The sequence below is a fragment of the Mustela erminea genome, chromosome 20, assembly GCF_009829155.1.
Source record: "Mustela erminea isolate mMusErm1 chromosome 20, mMusErm1.Pri, whole genome shotgun sequence".
NCBI lineage: Eukaryota > Metazoa > Chordata > Mammalia > Carnivora > Mustelidae > Mustela > Mustela erminea.
The window spans coordinates 23,896,931-23,919,832 of NC_045633.1; the positions used below are offsets into that span (position 1 = coordinate 23,896,931).

A 22,902-nucleotide genomic window follows, 5' to 3' on the forward strand; every position below is an offset into this window, starting at 1 on the left:
CGGGCGCCACTTGAGCTCCGGCCCGCGGTCTCAGGACCTGCAGGGTGGGCCCTGGGAGGCCAGGGGCGTGCTGCCACAGCCCTCCTGGTCCCAACACGGTGGGCCGGGCAGCAGCTTCCACAGTGACCGGGGTCCTGCTCCCAGCAGAGGGCTCCCCGGCCGCAGGCATCTGTGCAGCTGGGAGACCGGCTTCTCCCGTCCAGAGGCACAGGTAGTTCAGGGGGGCCTCCCTACACTACCGGCCTCCACACGAGGGTCCCAGAGCTCTGCCTCCCCGAAGCACCAACCCCCTGCCACTGGCCGGGTTCCTGCCGCCTGCAGCTGCCCTTGGAGGACACGGGTGCTCGGGACCCCTGCCTGTCCCGAGGGAGCACACCCACGTCCCCACGCCGGGTCCCTGACTTGAACCAGGGTGACCATGGAGGGATCCTCAAACCCGAGCTCAACTCAGAGGCCGTGCAGGAAGTCCTCGGGGCCCCATTTCCAACTGGGCGGGTAGAGGGTCCCCCACCTCTTCAAGAAGCCCGGCCAGCACCACGTCCACTTGCCCCCTGCAGCGCAAGCACACGAGGCACACGCGTGCCCTTTCAGACAGTGCAAACCGTTTATTCTGGTTTCCTCCTGCGGTTCCGGGGTCGTCAGGGCACAGTGAGACACACAGAGCACCACAGCAAGGCACAAAGGTGAGTCCTGCGTCAGGGGACACCAACTGCTGGGTGTCCGAGCACCAGGAGAAGGCCAGGCACGGGCTGGGGGTGTGGGGACCCCCGCGGGATAAGCAGCTCCAGTGTGTATGGATGGGGTGCGCGCAGACCCCGAGTGCGCCCTCCACCCAGTTCGTCAGAACAGCACTTGCAGCCAACATGGGACGGAGATGCCCCAGGGGCACCCATGAGCAGCAGGACAACCTCACAGCTGCACGGCAGCCCCCCTCCTCACGGGTCTCAAAGGGGAACCCCAGGGCAAGCATCCGCTGCCCAGTACGGTGTCCCTCCCCCCATTGCTCTGGGACAGGCCGGGAGCTCCAGCTGCTGCCCCGAGGCCACCCCAGGCCAGCCACCCTCGCAGGCCCTGGGGGATGTGAAGACAGGAAGGAGCAAGGGAACTTCTCAGGACGGGGCTCTCTTCCCAAAGCCACAGTCCCTCCCGCTAGGTGTGGATGCGGTGAGGCTGGTGCCATAGGGACCAGGAACACTGCGATGAGGACAAGTGGCCTTGAGTGTGACTCCAGTGGGGCAGAGTGAGGGCCTGTGGGGATGTGCTGCACAGGAGAGGGGAGAGGCCTGGGCATCCGCTCACCCATACACGTCCCTGCGTAGGACGGGAACCCCAGGGTCAGGAGTAGGGGAGTCAGTGCAACCAAGTGACAGACCCAACGTCCCATGGTGGCAGCCCCTCCACGCATGTGGCCCGCAGGCCTCTAGGCCTCACTCCGGTACCGCAGGCGGGAGAACCGATCCCGGACAGCCTGGTCACTGTCGGGCCCGCCCTCAGCCAGCCGAACCACCCTGCTGCTCTGGACCAGGTCCCGCACCTTGTGCTTGACCACGGAGACCGTGCCAGGCGTGTCTGGGCTTGCCGGGCCCGTCAGCAGGACGCAGGCGGCATGGCGGCTTGGCTCGAACAGGACGGCTATGGGAGACGTGGGTGGTCAGGGTGCTGGGACCGGCCAGAGCGGCCAGACGGCCGGCAGGGCCCTAGACCCCGGGGGCCACACTCACCTTGGAAGGCCATGATGTTGGCAGAGATGTTGGCCAGCTCCAGCAGGACGCCAGGCAGGGTCGGATGGAACATGTACAGGCTGTGCTGGGTGTCTCCGGGCTCCTAGAGCAGGAACCCGTGGTGGGGCACACGGTGGACCGCGCTCGCCCCAGACCCTACACCCACCTGCCTGGGCCCAGGGCTGGGGCCAGGCCGTGCGCTCAGGACACCTGGCTGGCACAGCCCTGCCCAGAGCTGTGTCCATGGGATCCCAACTGTGTGTCCACCTTCTCCTCCTCTCCCCTAACCAGACCCTTCTCACGCACGCTCCACATGGAATTCTGCACCTGCCCTCCCCCACTGACCCCCACTTCTTCCCAGATCCCCAGCCTCCCTTATGGTCCAGGGTGCCTCATCCCACCCGCTGTCCTACAGCTTCTCTAATGTGTGCACCCCAGTCACCCAGTTAGCTCTCAGGAGCCTCGAGGCAGGACCCAAGGCTGGCCTCCGGTCTCTGGCCTCGGCATGGGCGTGTGCCCAGCCCGTACTGCCTGGTTGGTGCCCGCCAGTTCGTGGAGGCCCCAGAAGAAGAAGGCGGAGCGGTGGTCTGCGGTTGGCAGGCTGGCGGACTGCGGATCCCCGGGGAGGCTTGGGAGGGCCTGGTTCCACAGGACAGCCCCAGTGCTGAGGTCCAGGAACAGGATCTGGAAGGGAGGGGGACAGCACAGGGCTCACAGGCGGGGCTTGCACGGGCTTCAGGCTCCAACCAGGCCAGCCCTGAAGGCGCTGCGCCCCGAGGGCAAGCAGGCCGCCTGGCTGCGGCCCCTCTGCTGCTAGCCAAGCCTCCCAGTGCAGCTCCAGCTGTGTTCGGACAGGGGTCCGTCGGCTACGAACCCTGGTGGGGCTTCACAAGGGGGTGCAGCCAACCTGTCTGTCCACGCCGGTTCCGTTCTCGACGACCACAGTCAAGGTGTCAGGTTTGTAGTGGCCAAGGATGGGTTTCCTGCAAGGAAAGGGCAGAAGAGTTCACAAGGGCCCTCTGTGCGGAGATGCCCGGGAATGGGCATGCTGGCCACCTGCTCCCTGGCTGCACCAGGACGGGGCCTGGACGGGAAGCTGGGGCCGGGGGGCGGCGTTTCAGCAGCTCCTCTTGGGCGGCGCAGCACCAGGGCACAGGCAGGAGGCCTCTGTCCAACACACAGAGACCTCCGCTATCCGCACGGGCCTCATCCCAGGGTTGCCCAGGGACAGGCTGCAGAGCCAGCTTGTGGGCCTGGCCGGTCTCTGGAGGAGGACGCACCTGAAGACCTGGGCTACGCGGAAGGTCCACCTGGGCGTCAGGTCCTGCCCGTCGGCCAGCACACAGGCCTCGGCGCCCACGAGGAGGAGGTCCTCACCAGCCTTCCCTGGAACGTTCATCAGATAGCGGAGGGCTCCGGGGCTGAGGGGAGAGGACCAGAGGGATATGGCGGGGACGTGACCGCCTGCTGGGCCGAGCCGTCCACGCTGTGTCCCCTGCTTCTCCAGTCTAGGGTACAAGACGCTGGCTGCGTGCAGACATGATGGGACACCCGCTGTTCAGTGGGCCCCCATGGGCTCGGTCCCAGCTTCTGTGGGGCTGCTCCCCGCGTCTGAGCCCGGCAGCAGGCAAGGCCGCGTCCCTTGGCCCCCTGCCCCGTGCAGTGCCCTGTCCAGACCGACCTGCGCCACACCGGCCCGGGGGTGCTGGCGTTCAGTGCGTCCTCCCAGCGCGGGTCTCTCTTCAGTGGGCTCCCGCTCCCAGTGGCCGTCTCGTGGAGACCCTTCACAGAGCAGCTGCAGAGGGAGCTCGCCGCTGGAAAAACAGGGGACCCTGAGCCACTGCCGGCCGGAAGGAGGCCACCCATGGCTGCTGGAAGCACCACGCCCTCCCTGAGCCTTGGCTGCCCACACCCTCCGGCTTCATGGGCCTGGCCGTAGCGAACTTGTGTCCTCCCACGGTCCCTGGAGTCCTCCCACTCCGCACTGGTTTCCACCAGATGGACAGTCCCCGGAACGGTGGGTGCCACCTACCGCAAGGGAAAAGGATGTAGGGGGCACCGGCCCGGGTGACATGGACGAGGGAGCCTGTGGTCCCGCCCACACCGAGGCTGCCGCGGTGGCCAATCTGGCGTCCGGTGCTGCCTGAGTAGATGTAGCCGCCAACCTGTGACGCGGAGAGGGCGTAAAGACCGCCCAGTCTGAGGAAGAACGCCTGTGTGGATGCAGGTGTCCTCATGCCCTCCCAGCCTGCAGGGCCCCGCTCTCTATGCTGCGGCCAAGTGCAGGCTCTGCCGTTCTTGGGGAGCTCTAGGAGCTGCCCCAGTGTGCTGGGCAGCAGAGGCCGGGAGCACGGTGCCCCGGGCACGTCCCCCGACCAAGGCAGACCCAGGCTGTGCCCAGGAAGTGAACATGAATGAGGCGCAGAGAAGTGGCCTCGTGACAAGTGGCCATGGCGACCTGGGAGGGGAGTGGTACCTCTTTCTCCTCCTGGGTGAGAACCAGCAGGTCTGGGGCCCCGTCCGCATCCACGTCGGGCAGCTGGAGTAAAGAGCTCAGGACGGACGTGTTCCTTCCAAAGCTGCTGGGGTGGCTCCACAAGGTCTCCCCTAAAACCAAGCATGGCATCACCAGGTGCTGGCGCCGGATCCCTCTGGTGTGGGCTGGCGATGGCACGGTGCCCACCCTGACAGATGGGCGCACCGGCTGGTGGGAGGCCAGAGCCCAGTGCAGGTGCCCAGCACTGGGCGATGAACAGCGTTGTCACACGCCAGAGCATGAGACCTGTGGCCTCTGGAACCACAAAGCTCCACCTTCCTGGTGTGTTGCTCCCGTTTGGCTCTACAACATCTCAGGGCCAACACGGCCTCCCCTGCCTGAGCGTGACACTGCCCGAGCCCCTCAGGACCCCTGACTGTTGCTGGAGTCACAGGGGGCCCTTCGGCCTCAGGGAAGCCCCGGGTTGGTCCTGCCACGGAAGGTGAAAAGGAAGGTGCATGCTCACGGCTTACTCACGGAACAGCAGCCCGGACGTAACAGCTTCTTTCTGACCCAGACATAACCTTGTCCACACCCCTTCTAATACAAATGCCTCTTCTTAAAATATTCCCAGGCTGTTCTTTATTTTTCTCTATAACCTTAAAAGCATGACTGGTGGGGCGCCTGGGTGGCTCAGTGGGTTAAAGCTTCTGCCTTCGGCTCAGGTCATGGTCTCAGGGTCCTGGGATCAAGCCCCGCATCAGGCTCTCTGCTCATCAGGGAGCCTGCTTCCTCCTCTCTCTCTCTACCTGCCTCTCTGCCTACTTGTGATCTCTGTCAAATAAATAAATAAATATCTTAAAAAAAAAAAAAGCATGACTGGTAAGGGGTATGCTGGTAATCACCACGCCTGGCATCAAGGCACAGAATTCCTTAAGCCCCTGGTGTGGTTTGGGGGCTCCCCCACCCCCATCTCTGCCGGCCGGCAAGCACAACGGAGCTGGGTGGTGACAAGATGGGGTTGGGGGGGTAGTGGGACTGCCAGGAGGTGGCACCCCTCCCTGCGATCCCTGGAACCTCTTCCCCACCATGTCCGCCAGTCCCAAGAACACAGGCTGAACCTCCTCAGAGCGTCCTGGCGTGGGGGCTCCCGGGGGACTCCGCCTACCTGTGAACAAGTCCACGGCGACGAAGGAGCCGGGTCTGCCCACAAGGACGCAGGCAGAGGACGTCCGGCCACCCTGCAGCTGGGGGACGGAGCACTGCACAAGGGCTCCATCCTGGGCCGCGGGCCTCTCCCACAGCACGCTGCCGTTGGCCCCGGACACGGCGGCCACAAAGGTACAGGGGGAGGAAAAGCCTGGAGGGGAGAGACCCGGCTCTGTGGGCCACGCCAGCCCCTCCCCACCCCTGCTCCCAGGCCCAGCCCGGACCACTGGCCCTGTGGGGACCCCTGGCTGGCCCCACGGCGTTGGGAGCTGTGCCTGGGTGCTGGGACCATGGCCTGTCCCCGTTTCTTTGCAGTTCTCCCGGGAAGGAGGGGCGACGTGCCCGTTTCCCGAAATTCCCCCAACCACGTCCCCCAGAGATGGCAGAGGGAGAGAACCCCTCCACCCACAGCAAGTTCCTCCTTTCTCAGGTAAAAGCAAAATTACCTTCGTCGGTGCAGGACAAGTTGAAATTGTTGGAGCCGTTGCTGTTTTTGTAAAGAAAGAGAACATCCTGGATCCTGTCCCTGTTGATGTCTTCTGTAGCCAGAAAGTCATAGGTGACTAGAAGAGAAAACAGCAGAGTATTCTCCTCGGGCCACACCGGACCTGTCCACCAGGGCTCCCCTAGGGTGGGCGCCCGCAGCTCCCGCTTCCCCACAAACACGGCGGGCGGCAGGACCGAGCAGGGCGCTGGGAGACAAACACTCACTCTGCACACCTTCTCTTCAGGAAGGGGCCTCCCACCCATCTAGGCGCTGCGAGTCTGCACGCCCACGATCGTAAGGGTCGCTTCTCCCTTTCTTTGAAGGACTCAAAAGATAAACTCTAAGTTTGACGATCAAGCACTAGAGGGTGAAGCTAGGCTTCCCCCATATACAAAAACCAACGAAGGGAAGCCTGGGGGGCTCGGTCGGTTCAGCGTCCGAGTCTGCTTGACCCTCCCCCTCCGCTCCTCCTCTATCTCTAAAACAGACATAATCTTTAAAAATCAAAACAGGAATGAACTCACAGTGGATCAAAGACCCGAACTTAAGATCTTCCTAGAAGCAAACAGAGACAAAAATCCTCATGATGTTGGAATTAGTAAGGATTTCTTGGATGTGACACCAAAGGCAAGGCCACCAAAGAAAATACGGACCGACTGGAGTCCCTCCAAATTTAAAGCCTTTGTGCACCAAAGGACACTGTCCAGAGAGCAAAGAGACGCCCCATAGTGTGGGAGAGAACGTCTGCAAACCCGGTATCTGACTAGGGACGACCCGGGGCAGAGAGAAGGCCTAACCGCTCCTCCACAAAGACAGCTGGAGGCAAACACGGGTGAAGGACCCGTCTCCGACAAAGACACATAAAGAATCATGAAAAGAAGCTCAACGCCACCATCCATTAGGGAAACGCAAATCAAATTGGTAACGAGACACGACCTCGTACTCCTTTACCCACAGTAACTGGAAGAAGGGACTCGGGCCCCGACCGCCAGTTCACGGCATCATGCACGGGCACCAAAAAGCAGAAACAAGCCACGTGTCCACGGACAGAGATGCATCTCCAGAGGGCAGTCCACGCTCAACACGGCTGCTGCCCTGCAGAGAGCTTCGAAGGAGGTTCGGGCGCGCGCCAGGCGCAGATGAACGTGATCGAAACCGGCTGGACACACAGGGCAAGTCTTACGGGGGTCCGCTTGTGCGGAGCCCCTGGAATCGGCCAGCTCAGATGAGCGTGGACCAGAGGCTGGGGGGTCGGGAGGATGGGGTTGACGACGGTTCAGAGACAGCGGTGACGGTCACACAGTGTCATCTGCACACTGAGGCCAGTGAATTACGCTCTTTAATTCAACGTCCACGAAGGCCGTCTCACTAGGATTTAAACCGGAACTCAAACACCAGACTCGGGGCTTGCAGAATCATGGAGGGGAGAGCGTGGCAAGTCCTCTCCCTTGAAACAGCAACACGAAACGCCGCCAGAAGCAGCCTGGTCGGGACTCCAGGAGCAGATTCCAGGTGCAGCACAGAGGGAGAAAGACCAAACCGCGGGTTGGGATGGGCGGCGTCTGGGGTCTTATGGTTCCTGCCGTTCTCGCCCCCACCGCGGGGGCAGGGCAGAGGCCGGTGGCCTCCCCGCCCGAGAGGGAGGACGGGACTGGCAGCCCGATGTCCAGGCAGACGGTGATCTCCCAGGCAAACAGGGAAGGCCAGGGTTGAAGCCAGATACAGGCGGGGACCCAGGGAGCAGCAGACAACCATTGGGGGACTAGTGGGAAAGTGAGCGGAGAGATCCCGAAAACGAGACGGTGAGAGCTCTTGCTCCTACGTCCCCACACAACCTGGCAGTCCGCGGCTGCATGAACCCCGGGGAGGAAGGCTGCTCAGCCCCAGAGAGAACCAGGGGACATGCTGTCCCCGACAGACCGGTCTCGGTGAGAGAAGCCAAACTCAAAGATCCATGTCCATCTTTCCCTTTATGTGACGTGTCCACCAAAGGCAAGACTGGAGGCAGAAGGCACCAGGTGGCCGAGACGATGGTGACCGTCTCTAATGGACTGGGCCGCTCCACAAATGGACTAAAAATCATCAAATCATACACCCAAAACAAGTGAGTATTTTGACATACCAAGTCAATAAAAGCTGCAAGCAATATACACAGAAACATCCATTATTCCTCTCTCAAAACGAAGCGTCAAGTTCTGAACCAAAGTGACAGTAAGGCTTGAACAAGAAAGGCCCTTCACGGCACGACCCGCCCGCCGGCAAGTTAAAGACCCATTCCAAGGCCGTAGGCGCAGGCGCTCCCACTCTAGGATGACAAGCGTCTGGACAGAGGCCGACTCAGTGGCTCTGCGTGCCGATCTCAGGGAGACGAACGGGTCTGCTCGTCCCACTGCACCGGCACTTGAGGGGACCAGACGAGGCGGCCTGCGGTTCTCACGGCTCGCCACCGACCTCCCTCCCTCTCCCCAGCCCTCCAGCGGCTCTGCTTTATTAACCTTTTAAAATCCCCAAACAGAACCAAATGAGCCCCATCCCTTTATGGGCACAGCCCACCCTTCCTAAAACACAAAGCAGGCCACGGTGCTCCGCTCTCCCCGAGACGCTGCCCGGCAGCTCCCCGACATCCCGAGACCGCGGACATGCCATCAGCAGCCACGTGGGGCCGTGTCTCAGTCATGACTCCCCCAGATGCCTGGACACACCTGCTGCATTGTAGTTGACCCTCCACACCCCCTGGGATGCAGGCCGGTCCGGACATGGGATGATGAAGGAGACCACGAACACGACAAAAAGGCAGACAAACAGGGAAAGGAAGAAGGCCACCGTGCGGCAGCGGGACAGGCGGGGCTGCCGAGGCGAGCCTTTCGAGCTCTCCTCCGTCTTCGCCGGGTTCCCCACGTTCGCCGGCAGTTTCTTGTCTTCGTTCTTCAAGGGGTGGATTTCGGCTTCAAGGTCCTTGCTGTCCATCCTCACGTGCACATCCCAGAGCTGCACGCCTGGTCACTGCGTCAACAAAACAGGGACAGTCATACGGTGGCCGCCCCCACAGCCTTGCAGGGCTCTGCCGTTCCCGGGCTCCCCGCCTGGATGCAGCCACAGCTGCGACCCTCAGCCCAGGAAGGAGACGCTCAGTCAACATATGGTGTCATGGACGCTGCCCAAGAAGGTCCCTCTGTGACTGGCCAGCTGCTTGTGGGGATGGGCAGACTGGGGACATGCGTGTCCTTAACCCCCAGTGCCTCCTGCCTGCTGACGGGGAGCAGGGCAGGGCCAAGGGAGCACAGGGCAGGGCCGGGCTGGCCACAGCAGAAATAGAGCCATTAACTAAGAAACATTAACTAAGCTCCCCACCCACCCCAGTCTGGACACGCCCAAGCCATCGCCTCATGGGGACCCCCCAGAGAATCATGGGCCCTTGTCACAGGTGAAGGCCCACTCTGGCGTCCCTGCCCTGCCCCGTACTCGCTGTGTGAAATGAGGTGGACTCCTGGCCTTGACCGTGCCCCCTGGTCTTGACTGTGCCCCCCATCTCCTGACTGGGAGGAGGAAATCAGGATCTACTTGAAGGACCACATGTGCACATCCACAGGAAGCACTTAAAGCAGCCCGTGGCCTGTGCACTCAAAGGCCAGCAGACTGTCCCCAATGAGCTGAGACGCGCTAGACGGCAGTGGAGGAGGTGGACGGTGGGGGTACGGCCCTGTGTGAGCGCTGCCGGGAGCCCTGCCTCCTGCTGGCCGGACGCAGGGGAGGGATTTGGAGCCAAGCTGGAGGCACCACCTTGGAAAAAGAGCCAGTGAAGGCTTCTGCAGACGGTCAGGCCACAGGACAGCAAGCGCCTGGGTCCCTCCCTGGCAGCCGAAGACCAATGCCCCTCCTTGGGTTCCTTATTACACGAGAAAGACAGGGCTGTCGGCCTCACGTAAGCCAAGATACTGCTTATCCAGGTCCTTTTTATTTAAACAGCCAAGCCAGTGTCCTAACGAATGGAACTTGTGTTCCATTGCGAGAACGGCAGGGACTATGTGGGTCTGAGTGAGTTGTAACCCTTGTCCATCCGAAAAGAAGGTCCACAGCTCATGACTTGGGGAACGAGGACTTGCCAGGGATCAGACGGTGGCGAGAACCCGAGGAAGAGGCCGGCGGCTCAGAGGGGCTCCCGTAAGGACGGGTTAAGGAAGACACAAGGAGACAAGAGACTGCTTTTTCCCTATAAACTTTTCACTCCCTAACTTCAACTGTTTTTCTCTAATGATTTAGTTACAATGATTCATTTGAAGACCCGTGTGTAGCCTTCTGGGGCACTCAGTCCGTTGAGCGCCCACCTCTTGATTCTGACTCAAGGTCATGATCGCAGAGTTCTGGGATTGAGCCTCATGTCTGGGAAGTCAGAAAAGGCGAGCCCGTCCACGGTAAGGAGCTGGACGTGGGAGATCAAACCATGACTCATGACCAGGGACCTCATTAAACCCTAGCACCTGACGTGGGATGGGGAGCTGGGGCGAGGATGTCTAGACCAGCAACTGGGGGAAGAGCCCTAGCGAAACCGGGGTCAGGCTCCACCAGCAGGCAGGCTTCTCGGTCGACCACCTAGATACTGCGTCCCCAAGGAGAGGGTGTCGGGTGCGTTGAGAACACGAACATTCCTCTGGCAAAGGAGGGGAAACAGAGAGAGTCAGAATGCTAAATTGTTCATCTTAAAACCTCTTTCTTGAGGTGCCGGGGTGGCTAACTCGCTCAGGCTGTGGGACCGAGACCCCAGGGCTCCTCCCTCAGCAGAGACTCTGCCCCTGCCTCACACATGCCCTCGCTCTTTCTCCAACGAATAAATAAATAAGATCCTTCTTTCTTCTTTTTAAAGATTTTATTTATTTATTTGACAGAGACAGAGATCACAAGTAGGCAGAGAGAGAGGAGGAAGCAGGCTCCCTGCCTAGCAGAAAGCCCGATGCGGGGCTCGATCCCAGGACCCCGGGATCAGGACGTGAGCCGAAGGCAGACACTTCACCGATGGAGCCCCGCAGCATCCTGCAAGTCTAGTTTTTAAGGAACCTGTAGTTCTGTTGTTCGTCACGTACATATTAAGGGTTGCTGGGACTCCTGTACCATCACAGTCCTCCCTCTGTCCCTGCTCCGGAGTCTGCGCTGACAGTCACATTGTTCATCTTTTTTTTTTTTTTTTTAAGATTTTTATTTTTTTATTTATTTGACAGAGAGAGAGAGATCATAGATAGGCAGAGAGGCAGGCAGGAGAGAGGGGGAAGCAGGCTCCTTGCTGAGCAGAGAGCCCCATGTGGGGCTCCATCCCAGGACCCTGAGATCATGACCTGAGCCGAAGGCAGAAGCTTAGCCCACTGAGCCACCCAGGCGCCCCCGTTCATCTTCTTTTGATTAAAGCTTGCATGGCTTATCTTTGTCCATCCTTTTACTCTTGACCCATCTGTATCATTAAATATGTATAAAGTATTATACATATGTGTACACACAGGTTACTTTTTTTTTAAAGGTTTTATTTATTTGACAGACAGAGATCACAAGTAGGGAGAGAAGCAGGCAGAGAGGGGATGCAGGCTCCCTCTGAGCAGAGAGCCCGATGCAGGGCTCGATCCCAGGACCCCGGGATCACGACCTGAGCCAAGGGCAGAGGCTTAACCCACTGAGACACACAGGTGGCCCCGTCTTTTTTCTTCCTGACATTCCAAGACCCCTTCTTTTCCCATTTCTTTTTTGTTTCCAGAACGTATTTCAGTCATTCTTTTAGAACAGGTCTGGGGCAACAAACTGATTTTCTTCCCCATGATAATGTCTGTGTTTCTCCACTGTTCCTGCGGAATCCAAACACCGCTGGTGGGATCCGGGGCTTGGCCAGGCTTCCACCCCGCCTCCAGGCTTCCCTGGTTTCTACTGGGATGGTTCTTCCCTGTACCCAGTCAAGAGGTCAGTGTCTCTCCTGACGCCTTTACATGTTTGTCTTTGTCTTTAGTTCTCAGAAGCTTCCCTGTCTGCAGTTTGCTCCGGTTCCTGAACCTGTAAGTTTACGTCTTTTACCAAGTCAGGGATATCCACAGCCATTCCTGTGGTTTCCCAGAGCAGCGGCAGCACCCGTGTGAGCCCCAGCCCGGGTCGCAGGGACGCCGCGGTCAGACGCCGGCTTTGGCCAAACTCCAGCCATGCGGTGTCCTCTGTTTCTTCCCTGGCGGCTCCAGTGTGTGTGTATTTAAACAGAAGACGCGAGGGGCATCTGGGGGGCTCGGGTTCAGCAGCCAGATTCTTGATTTTAGCTCAGGTCATGATCTCAGGGTCCTGGCATCGAGCCCCGCGTCAGGCTCTGTGAGGACCGTGGAGAGTGCTTGGGGACGCTCTCTCTCTCCAAAATAAATAAATAAATAAATAAATAAAATCTTAAAGCAAAAAACAGACTCTCTCTCTCTTCCCCTTTTCCTGTGCCCCTCTCCCCCACCCCGCTTGCCCTCTCTCCCTCTCAAATAAGTAAACAAATAAAAATAGAAGTGAGTTGATTAAACTACTCAATGAAATGATTAAAAAATATTTAATTTGAAAATTTTATGTATTTATTTGTCAGAGAGAGAGAGCACATGCACCAACGGGGGAGCGGCAGAGGCAGAGGCAGACGCCCCACACAGCAGGACGCCCCACGCAGGGACTCAGGCCCCGGATCAGGCCCTGAGCCAAAGAGCAACCCCAGCGCCCCCTGGAGCTTCATAGGTAATCTGCGGATACGGTGCGTGAGTGAGGTCTGGAGGGACTGCTCCAGCCCAGAGGAGCGAGAACACCTCCCCTGTTGCCCGTCCCATCGGAGACCTGCTGTCCCAGAACCATCCCCATCCAGAGTCTGCGCTGCCACATCTCACCCCTTTCCAACACGGAGTCTTGCAAGTGTCTGGAGAGCAGCTGCGGAGAAGCCCCATCAGGTGATTTTCTCTCCCTTCACTTACTGTGAGGCTCCCTCGGTGGACAGAGCCTTGGGGGGGTGGGGCGGGAAGCCTAACCCTAACACTTTCCCGGAGCGCAGTCAGCCTAGAACATCCCTCCATTTCACAGCCCACAGCACATGCATCTGATATTTACGAAGACTTTTCTGATTTTTCTAACCAAATATGACCCAAAGCCAGTCAACATTTCTGGCTATTTGGCGGGTGGGGGTAGAGACATCAGAGTTGAGGGACACTGATTTCCCCCTAATCTAAGTCACGAGAAGGGCACAGTCCAGGGGAGTGGCTGGGCCTGGAGGCTCACCTCGTATCTGGAGCACCTTGTTCATGTTACCAACCTGCCCTGTCTACAAAGTTCCCGCTTGCCCAAGAGATTAGGTAGAAAGGGATTTTGTTAGGAAGAGACTAGACAGTATCCAGACTGATAAGAACCATACTAAGGGCATGGGTGGCCATCCAGGGACACTGGGTGGCCAAGACCACAGCAGAGACCACCCCCATGGGAGCAGCCACCTTGAACAAGGCTCCCGGGCCCCTAGACCCTGCCTCACTCCCCATGGCCTCTCACAGTGGGCTCCTCCCAGGACAGGCTGGGCACCCCTCCAGCTGTGGGGTCCCCAACAACCCTGTATCCTCAGGTGGGGCTTTCCAGGTACAGCTGGACCCCTTCCCTCCCCCATACCTTCACCCCATGTGCCAGTGAAGTCTGGAGACGGCAGCAGACGCACAGCACAAGTCCTACAAAAAGAGAGCAGACGCTATCCCGAAGGAGAAGCTTCTTTCAAAGGTAGAGAAATACCATGAAAGTGTTAGCACCTGAACTTCCTAGTCCTGCTGCTGGAGCTGCCTAGTTTCCTCAACACACTGGGGTCCACAGTGAGCAACACCGAAGGCCACGGTCCACCTCTGGCGAAGTCTGGCCTCTTCGTGCTGTTTTTATATTGGGGTCAAGAATGAGCAATTCTGAGAAGTAAGATACTAAGTTCTTCTTTGTAATATCTCTGAAAATTCAAAAGGCTTCCTTTTGAAGGAAGGGTGGCGTAGGACGGGCCCCGCGCAGAAGAGCAGCCACTGCGGCCTCCAGAAGAACCGGCCTTTCTGGGAGGGGTGACATGGGAACCCAGGCCTCCACGACCCTGCTGCCTGAGGACTAGAGGCCGAACCAAATGCCGACTTCTGGCTCTGGCCCAGTCTCTGCAGGAGCGAACTGTCCCTGAGTGCTTCTGTATGAATCCCTGGCTCCCTTCAATTACTCTTAATATCTCTCTTCTTATTTTTTTAATCATTAATAGAATTCTAAGACTTTGTCCCAGTGAAAGTAACCATCCACTCCCTGGGAAGGGACAGCAAGGCACCTCCAGCAGCTCCCTAGAACCCGAGCTGAGGGGGTTAGGGGTGGGCGGGGTGGGTGCAGGACGTGGGGGAGGGTTGGCAGTAAGGGATGGGGGAGGGCAGGGAGGAAGGGCGCTGGGATCCTGTGGGTCAGCTGTGTATCTGATTGCATCTGACGGCACTGCTGACGGCAGATCCTCCCGAGATAAAATCTCATCCAGGGAGACCCACGTACAAATGAGCGCAGGTAGGAACCAGTGAGACGGCAGGGTGGGCTGTCTGTGCCAAGGTCGACTTCCTGCTTCTGATAATGTGTACAGTTACGTAAGACATCTGAGCGGTGCAAGGACAATCCACACAATTTCTGTAACATCTCGAGAGTCTACAATTAGTTCAAAATAAACAGCTGAAAACAGAAAAGAGAAAAGGAAAACCTCTGGCGAGAGGGTGTGGCTCGGAGCACCAAGCGAGCTGGGAGGAGGAACCAGCTTCCCCCCAGGCGGCCTCGGGTGAGGTTTCCGCTCCTGTGGTGTGAAGCTCTTTTGTTCCAAAGGCAGGAACTCTGTGTGCTTTGTTTTGCCCGTTTTTTGGGCAGAATATCAACAACAGTGGAGCTCTGTGGTCACTTGAAGTCATTTTGCAAGAACAGCCAAACCCAGGGGCCACAATTCTCTATTCAAAAATAACGACCAGCTTTCTGAAAACCACACCTAGCAATCATTTCCCTTCCCACCGTGGAAAAGAAAGATACTTCAGTTCTTCCGGCATAGCCGGCTTTTAATGATACCGAACACCCAGGGCACAAAGCAAACGGCAGAGATCACTCAGGGTCACGATGTCCAAGGACACCGCCATAGGGGCGCCTGGGTGGCTCCCTTGTTGGGCGTCTTCCTTGTGCTGGGGTCATGATCCCTGGTCCTGGGATCAAGCCCCAAGTTGGGCTCTCTGCTCAGCGGGGAGCCTCCTTCTCCCTCTGCCCTTCCTCCCTGCTTGTGCTCTATCTCTCACATGAACAAAATCTTTTTTTTTTTTAAGATTTTATTTATTTATTTGACAGACAGAGATCACAAGTAGGCAGAGAGGCAGGCAGAGAGAGGGGGAAGCAGGCTCTCCGCTGAGCAGAGAGCCTGATGTGGGGCTTGATCCCAGGACCCTGAGATCATGACCTGAGCCGAAGGCAGAGGCTTCACCCACTGAGCCACCCAGGCACCCCTCAAATGAACAAAATCTTAAAACACAAATAAAAACAGAACCCTGAACAAGCGAAGTTTCCTCAGTCCTATTGTTAACCTAACAGGACTCCAGAGTCAGTACTTTTGACTCTCCCACGACTTACTTGGGTTTCTCAGGGCTCTTTCTGGGGCCAAACGAGAAAACCTTCCATGGCACGGTCACCAAGAAGGTCTTTCCAGATGAAGCCCACCCCTGGCTTTTCCAGCTTCGCCCTACTGCCTACGAACACTTCTCACCGGACGCGAAACCACAGGGTGAGCACAGCGATCCTCTGCGGGTGGGGTGGTGGTGGTGGTGTGTGTGTGTCTGGGAATGGGAATGGGAAATGAAATTATCCTGGACCGGAAGCAGAGGGTGGGGGGTGTTCCGGACTCACCAGGGCCATCCTCAGGAGCAGGGTCGGGGCAGGGCTCTCAGAGCAAGGGAGGCGGTGCTGGGTGGAGGTCTGCGCCCAGGACAGCCCGGAACTGTCCTCCCAGGGACAGACCTCACTCTCCTGGCGAGGACCCCCGGGCACTGTGGGGCGCCTGGCTCAAGACCCAGCAAGGCCATTCGTACCACATGCCGACCAGGCCCGCGGAAAGGCTGAGAACTCAGCGTCCGAGATTCCTCCCCGAAGTAAACCAAGGTCTATGAGTGGTTGGTTGATTTCCATTCTGACTTTTCCCCATAAAGAGGGAATGAGAGGAACGTGAAAGGTATTTTGCCTCTAAGAGGACCATGAAACATCTGAAACCCTAACCCAGACATCGGGTGTGCTTAGGCATTAGCTGTCCTCTGCTAGCACAGGAAAGACCCAGAGCACGGGTCACACACACCCACGTACCAGAGGCTTCTCCAAGCCCCACCCGGGCACATGAGGCTCGCCTGCGTGTCCGTGACACGAAACGTGAGAAGCAGAAGAGGAGTCTGGGGGGACTGGCGACACTCATTAACACCAGTCAGTAACTGCGACAGGATAAAAAGTCTGGATTCCTGTGCATGGCAGTAAATGGGCACTTTCCAGCTACCAAGATGGAACGAGGAGCCTTTCACTGAACATCCAAGCTGTTACACCGTAAGAGGGGCAAAGGCCTTGAGGTAAGGAGACTCCCGTGCAACCCCCTTTCCGGTCAGTTCCCACAGCTGGAGTCGCCAGGACAGAAACAGACCCGGGTCACAGGACGCTGAGACAGTCACTGACTGGGATTTTCTCCCATCAATTCCGAGTCATCAATGGTAAAACGAAACGTCCACTTTTTAACTTAATGTCAAAAAGCAAAGAAACGGAGAGAAATGTGGTGGAGGAGAAAGAAAATGCATGAAAAGATGAGACCCTAAGGATGCCTGGAGAGACAGCGGCCCGTGGCCGGCGGGGGTGATTCCCAGGCAGGCTGGCGCCCAGCTGCCGTGGGTGTGCCCGCTCAAGGCCACACCAGCCCTCCTCGTGGAAGGGAGGAAACGCCAGTCCCGGAGAAGGATCAAACAGAACACGCTGAGGCAGGCCGTCCACATTTGAAGGGGGCAAGAGTGCTACAGCGTCTGCGGAAGATATATCGCCTGTCTCTCCGAGGCTCTTTCTCTAAGAACGCTTTGCTGAGTCAGAGACAACAGAAAATGTAAATTAGAAAAGTGTCATCCTAATTGTTAATGGACTAAGAAAGTACAAAAGTTCTGGCAAGGGCAGAAGGAAAACTGGCAGGACCCGTAACTGGTGATTCTACCTACATTATGGAAGCAGGGGGTCTAATTTTTTTAACTAAAACTCAATCTTTTTTTTTTTTTAAGAAAAGATCACTGTGGGGTACTTTGTTAAGAAATCTCCTCCTAACTTTTTTATTTTTTTTTTAAAGATTTTATTTATTTATTTGTCAGAGAGCGAGCGAGTGAGAGCGAGCACAGGCAGACAGAATGGCAGGCAGAGTCAGAGGGAGAAGCAGGCTCCCTGCGGAGCAAGGAGCCTGATTTGGGACTCGATCCCAGGATGCTGGGATCATGACCTGAGCCGAAGGCAGTTGCTTAACCAACTGAGCCACCCAGGGGTCCCCTCCCCTCCTAACTTTTTTTTTTTTTTTTTTAAAGATTTTATTTATTTATTTGACGGAGAGAAATTACAAGTACACTGAGAGGCAGGCAGAGAGAGAGAGAGAAGGAAGCAGGCTCCCTGCTGAGCAGAGAGCCCGATGCGGGACTCGATCCCAGGACCCTGAGATCATGACCTAAGCCGAAGGCAGTGGCTTAACCCACTGAGCCACCCAGGCGCCCCCCTCCTAACTTTTAAAATTTGATTTTTACAGCATTCTTTTCAGGGAATTTTCAGACTGAGCGCACTGTCCTCTGTCCTTTGGGGCCACATCCGCACGTCCGCCAGCCAGCTGACCGGTGCGCCCACGGTTTAAGAATGTCTGTCACATGAGGAGCCCTGTGTTGCGGCCGGGAGCGGCCGAGTCTTCCCACAGCAGTTTGACTCAGAGGCCTGCGGAAGATGCCAGCAGGCAACCCTGGACTTCTGGCCAAGCAGAGCAGAAGCCAGACAACCATGGCTACAGTGTTCTGTTGTTTACAGATGAAAACTGTTTCCTCTTTTCCCCAAGAAAATCCTCTGAAGACAAAGAACAGGCCCTTCGCCATCTGTCACAGGAGAACAAATCTGAAGGTCATGGCTCCCGGACGAAGGCGATGCGGTTAGCGCCCACAGACCTCGGCACACGGGCTGCTGCCTCACCAAAATGCCAAGGGGAGCCTGACGGAGGGGGGTCCGCCGCCCCCCAGGTTTCAGACCGTCTGTGCACATCGGACACTACTACACGGAATCGCGCACCGTTCGTCCAGAAAACAGCACAGAGCAGCCTCTTCCCTGAACTCTAAGGCAGATTTTATTTCCTTCGGGTGCTAGGCCAGTGCCCGAAGAGAAGCATTACTTCTTGTCCCTCCGTTAAGGGAACGGTGTGGGGGTGGGGCAGCAAGAGCCCTTGAAGACATAAGCGTGACCCTGAGTCCCTCCCTCACGTCTGACCGAATCTGCAAGACCGGCAGGACTTCACTTCACGCACTGGTCACCATGACTTCTCACGTGAATGTTTAAATATCCTCAACAGGACGGCAACCCTCCTGGGTCTCCTCCCTCCTCGGGAGCTCACCTTGCCTCGCTGCCCACCCAAACAACAGAACAGTAAAAAGTATTTGTAGGAGCAGAGGCCCGCAGCCCCATGTGCCCATCGGCGGGCTCGACGGTCACCGACCCAGGGCTGACCGTGAGCTTTGCCCCACACCCCACCTCCGAGCTTACAAAACCGTCCACTGGAGAGGCCCGTGGCTCTGCTGGTGTCCTCCGGGAAGCAGCACTCCTCTTCTCTTCCTTCTTCTTGTTTTTCTTTTTTGGACATCATATCCGAACGAGCTAAGCTCCATTTAACGTTTTATAGAGTGGGGCCAAAATTCATTAAGTGTATAAAGACCAGTTTTGAGCGAGATTAGAGTATGTTCTGAAACATCCAACAAACGCTGTGGGTTCGAACGTGTGTCCCTCTGCAGGTTAGCCCCCCTGCTTTCGGTGATGGTCCTACAACTTCTCACCTGGGCTTGTGCAGCTCTCTCCAACTGTCTTTTCTGGATGCTGTAAGAGACAGCTTTCTCAAGCATCTCCTGAAAATGTCCCTCCCCTGCTGACAACCCCTCAGGACTTTAGAACAAGAGCTCAGACGCCTCCAGTCCAAATCCTACGTCCCGGATCTGTTCCCCAGTCACACTGCTGATCTGTGCACACCGTTTCTCCGTCCTTCCTCCTCCAGTGACCCCAAGTGCTTTCAGAACCCACTCTACCTGACCTCCCCATCATTCCAGTCAGTCCTCACTGAGCCACTGCTGAGACCAACCCCCAGACTGTGAGGGGCCTGAGGGCCTACACTTGTTTTTATTGCCTTTGTTTTTCTGTAAAATAAACACATTCACAGGTCTGAGTAAATGCCCACATCTTGCATCTGTGTTTTCTTGGAAGAATAATTGTTAATGGATTTATTAACTGTTGCTTTGAAATCTACAACTTACAAAGGCAGCTTACTTTTATTTTTTTTAATTTTTATTTTTTAAAGATTTTATTTATTTGTCAGAGAGAGAGAGAGAGAGAGAGCGAGCACAGGCAGACAGAATGGCAGGCAGAGGCAGAGGGAGAAGCAGGCTCCCCGCTGAGCAAGGAGCCCGATGTGGGACTCGATCCCAGGACGCAGGGATCATGATCCGAGCCGAAGGCAGCTGCTTAACCAACTGAACCACCCAGGCATCCTGGCAGCTGACTTTTAAAACCTGATTTTAGGGACGCCTGGGTGGCTCAGTTGGTTAAGCAGCTGCCTTCGGCTCAGGTCATGATCCCAGCGTCCTGGGATCGAGTCCCACATCGGGCTCCTTGCTCAGCAGGGAGCCTGCTTCTCCCTCTGCCTCTGCCTGCCATTCTGTCTGCCTGTGCTCGCTCTCTCCCCCTCTTTCTCTCCGATAAATAAATAAAAATCTTTAATAAATAAATAAATAAAACTTGATTTTAAATAATGGTATAAATCACCTGTAGGGGTCACTGTGACTCCCTGACATCCATTCTCTCCAGGAACAGCACCTTAACTTCCCTCCGGAAAGTGCACTTTCCTACGTGCCCCATGTAGTTCTGGTGGGACTGACTCACCCCACTTAGGGGAAGGCCCCCTACCCTGGTCTAGCTGACTGATTAGACCCCAGATGAGTATTGGGCCCAGAATTCACCTGGAATTGCAGGGACTAGGCTGCTCTTCTCCTGCAGGAGTGGTCAGTGGAATGGTGGTTTAAAACATCTCTGATTTGCCAATAATGCTGACAAACAGAATTCTGCAGAAGTCACAGAATCAGAATTCCTAAGCCAGGTCACAAAAAAGCACTGTGGTTTCCATTCTCCTCCCCCTCATCTCTGATCCCTCACTCCGAGGAAGACCGCCGCCACATGAAGGCCCCACGGACAGGCCCGCCAGACAAGGAAAGGAGGCCTCCTGCCAACAGTCCGTGGGAACTGAGGCCTCCAGTCTCTGGTCCTGTGAGTGTGCCATCCGGAACCAGACCCAACAGTCCCCGTCCAGACCTCAGATGACCACAGCCCCAGCCAAAGTTTTGGTTGGAACCCGGTCAGTCTCTGAACCACAGTCACCTCACCAAAGCTACCCCTGAACTCTGGATGGGCAGCAATGGAGATGACATGTTGGATGTTTGGGGCACCTGGTGGCTCAGTCAGTTAAGTGTCTGATGCTTGATTGTGGCTCAGGTCATGACCTCGGGGTTGTGAGATCAAGCCCTGCTTTGGGCTCCACGCTGGGTGGACAGCCTGCTTGGGACTCTCTCTCACTCTCCCTTTGCCCCTTCCCACCTCTAAGAAACAAGTAATAAATGCAGGATGTTTCAATCCATTGGTCCCCCACGCCCACTCCGGGGATCGTGACCTGCGCCAAAGGCAAAGGTTAAACGCACTGAGCCACCCAGGCGCTCTAACCTATGAATTTTGGTGTTGAGTTTTACGTAGCAGCAGATAACTAAATAAGTAGCCAGACGGAGGTAGGAACCCAAGGGAAAAGACCAACCCAGAAGCAGGGCAAGAGGAGGTATGTGAAGGATGGGGGCCCAACAAGACCTCCTTCTCACACCCCTACCAAGTCCTGAGGACTTCGTTTAAGTCACGGATCCCTCGTATTCTTGGTCCCATGAACTTTCCTGTATGAAAGCCAGCAGAACCCCCCAGAGGCTGAGCTACTTTTTAATGGCTTCTCAACACTTAAAGCCAAAAGCACTCCAATCTTGCAACCAGGTCCAGAAAACTGGTAAAATGCACGAAAAAATGTCCAGGTGGTGCTTGATCACTTCCGTCTCCGTTCCCTGCTCTGTGCTCCGTCTTCAGCATACATACACACAATTACAGGTTTTGCGTATTTGTCAGAGAGGGAGCACAAGCAGGGGGAGAGGGAGAGGGAGAGGGAGAAGCGGGCTCCCGACTGTACACGGAGCCCGACGCGCGCGGCTGGATCCCAGCACCCCGAGACCATGACCTGAGCCGAAGGCAGCCGTGTCACAGACCGGCCGCCCAGGCGCCCCGCAGCCTCGGGGTTTAGTTTATTCTCTGTACCTCCCACTGGAATGGGGCTCCCCGAGGTCAGGTATCCTGACCCGCGCGCAGGGCGCTGCTCCGAGCACCTAGAGACGGGCCTGGCCCCCAGCGGCGTCGGGGCTCGCTGAGTCGGCCGAGCTGGTCCAGCCGCTCCGGAGAACCGCGGCAAAGGAGGGAGAGCCTGCAGCGCGGGGCTGGCGGCGGACACCTCGTCGGCCGGTACCCGGGAAGGGAGGACTGGCCACCGAGCTCCCGGCGGACATCCCTGGGCGTCCACGTAACTGGGTTATGGGTTAGGAGCTGTGATTAGCTGCAAACAAGGAGTCGCCTCCTCGGTAGCTCCTCGGTCCGCTCAAGGTCAGACTCTCCGTCGGGTCACTGCCGGTCAGTTCCCAGGGCCCAGGGCTCCCTGACAGCCGCCTCGCCGCGCCCGTCCCAGCTCCGCCGCGCCCCCGTCGGCGGTCCGCGCCGCAGGCGGGCAGGCATCGGCCGGCCTCTGCGTGCTCCGCCGGCTCAGCGTCCCGAAGGCAGCGCGGGGGCAGGACCCGAGCCCCGAACGCCCTCCCGCGCACACCCGGGTGGGCACCACCCTGCTCCGCAGCGCACTCGGGGGACCGGGGCAGAAGCTCGGGGCGCGGACGGCGGGGCCGGCTTACCTGCTGCGCGGCCAGCGCGGGCGGGAAGCTCCCACCGGGCACGTCCGTCGGTGCGCACCGGGGCCGGAGCCGACCCGCGGGGGCTGCAGGGCCGGCGCGGCGGGCGCCCGGGGGGCGCGGTCTCGCTGCGCGGCCGTGTCCCCGCGGCCCGACCGCCCAGGTGCAGAGGAGCGGTGGCGAGCGGAGAGGTGGGGCCCCGCGCGAGCCCCGCCGCGAGCGCGCGCGAGGAGGACGAGGCCGCGCTCACGCAACTGCCGCCGCGCCCTCGGCCCCGCCCACAAGCGTCACTTCCGGCCGGCGGGGGCGGGGGCGGAAGCGCGCGGGAGGGGTGGCGTTCGGCCCGCGAGCCCAGCTCACGGAGGGGGCGAGAGGGCTCTGCAGGGGGCGGTCCCCGCGGCCTCGTGCGGCCTCCCCGGGCTGGCCGCGGCGGCTCCGGCCGTGGGTCAGTCGTTGCGCTGCGCGCCCGGTCCCGCCTGCGCCGGCGGCGTGTCCGCGACTCTGGGACCCCTTCCCGCCCTCACCGCAGGGAGACCGTCGGCTGGTCCTGCGCGCGGTCCGAGGGCCCGTTCCCGCCCTCACACGCCGCACGTGTCCCCGGGGCCGTTGCGGTTCCCGTCCGAACGCTCAGTTTCTGGGTCGGCGTGGCCTCGGCCGAGGGCGGCGTAGGGAGGCCGCGGTCCGTTCTTCATGGTGGTTCCCGACAGTGCTCGCGCCGCGGGTCGGCGCAGTTTCCCAGCAAAGGTC

General features: G+C 58.2%; 1 protein-coding gene across 3 annotated transcripts; it reads right to left on the reverse strand.

Moving 5' to 3' along the window:
• Positions 1–585: 585 nt before the first annotated feature.
• FAM234A (family with sequence similarity 234 member A) lies at positions 586–22,435 on the reverse strand. Of its 3 annotated transcripts, none has more exons than XM_032327627.1 (12): positions 22,159–22,435; positions 8,596–8,896; positions 5,853–5,969; positions 5,366–5,557; positions 4,198–4,328; positions 3,754–3,886; positions 3,403–3,532; positions 3,002–3,142; positions 2,629–2,704; positions 2,250–2,405; positions 1,722–1,824; positions 586–1,632 (listed from the first exon to the last, which is right to left on the reverse strand). In XM_032327627.1, the coding sequence occupies exons 2-12, from the start codon at positions 8,858–8,860 to the stop codon at positions 1,421–1,423; spliced, it is 1,656 nt and encodes a 551-aa protein (XP_032183518.1). In that variant the 5' UTR covers positions 8,861–8,896; positions 22,159–22,435; the 3' UTR covers positions 586–1,420. The 3 variants fall into 3 exon arrangements, with proteins under 3 accessions (XP_032183518.1, XP_032183516.1, XP_032183517.1); XM_032327625.1 differs by having other exon boundaries at positions 3,403–3,535; XM_032327626.1 differs by lacking the exon at positions 22,159–22,435 and adding an exon at positions 15,515–15,877 and having other exon boundaries at positions 3,403–3,535.
• Positions 22,436–22,902: the final 467 nt, after the last annotated feature.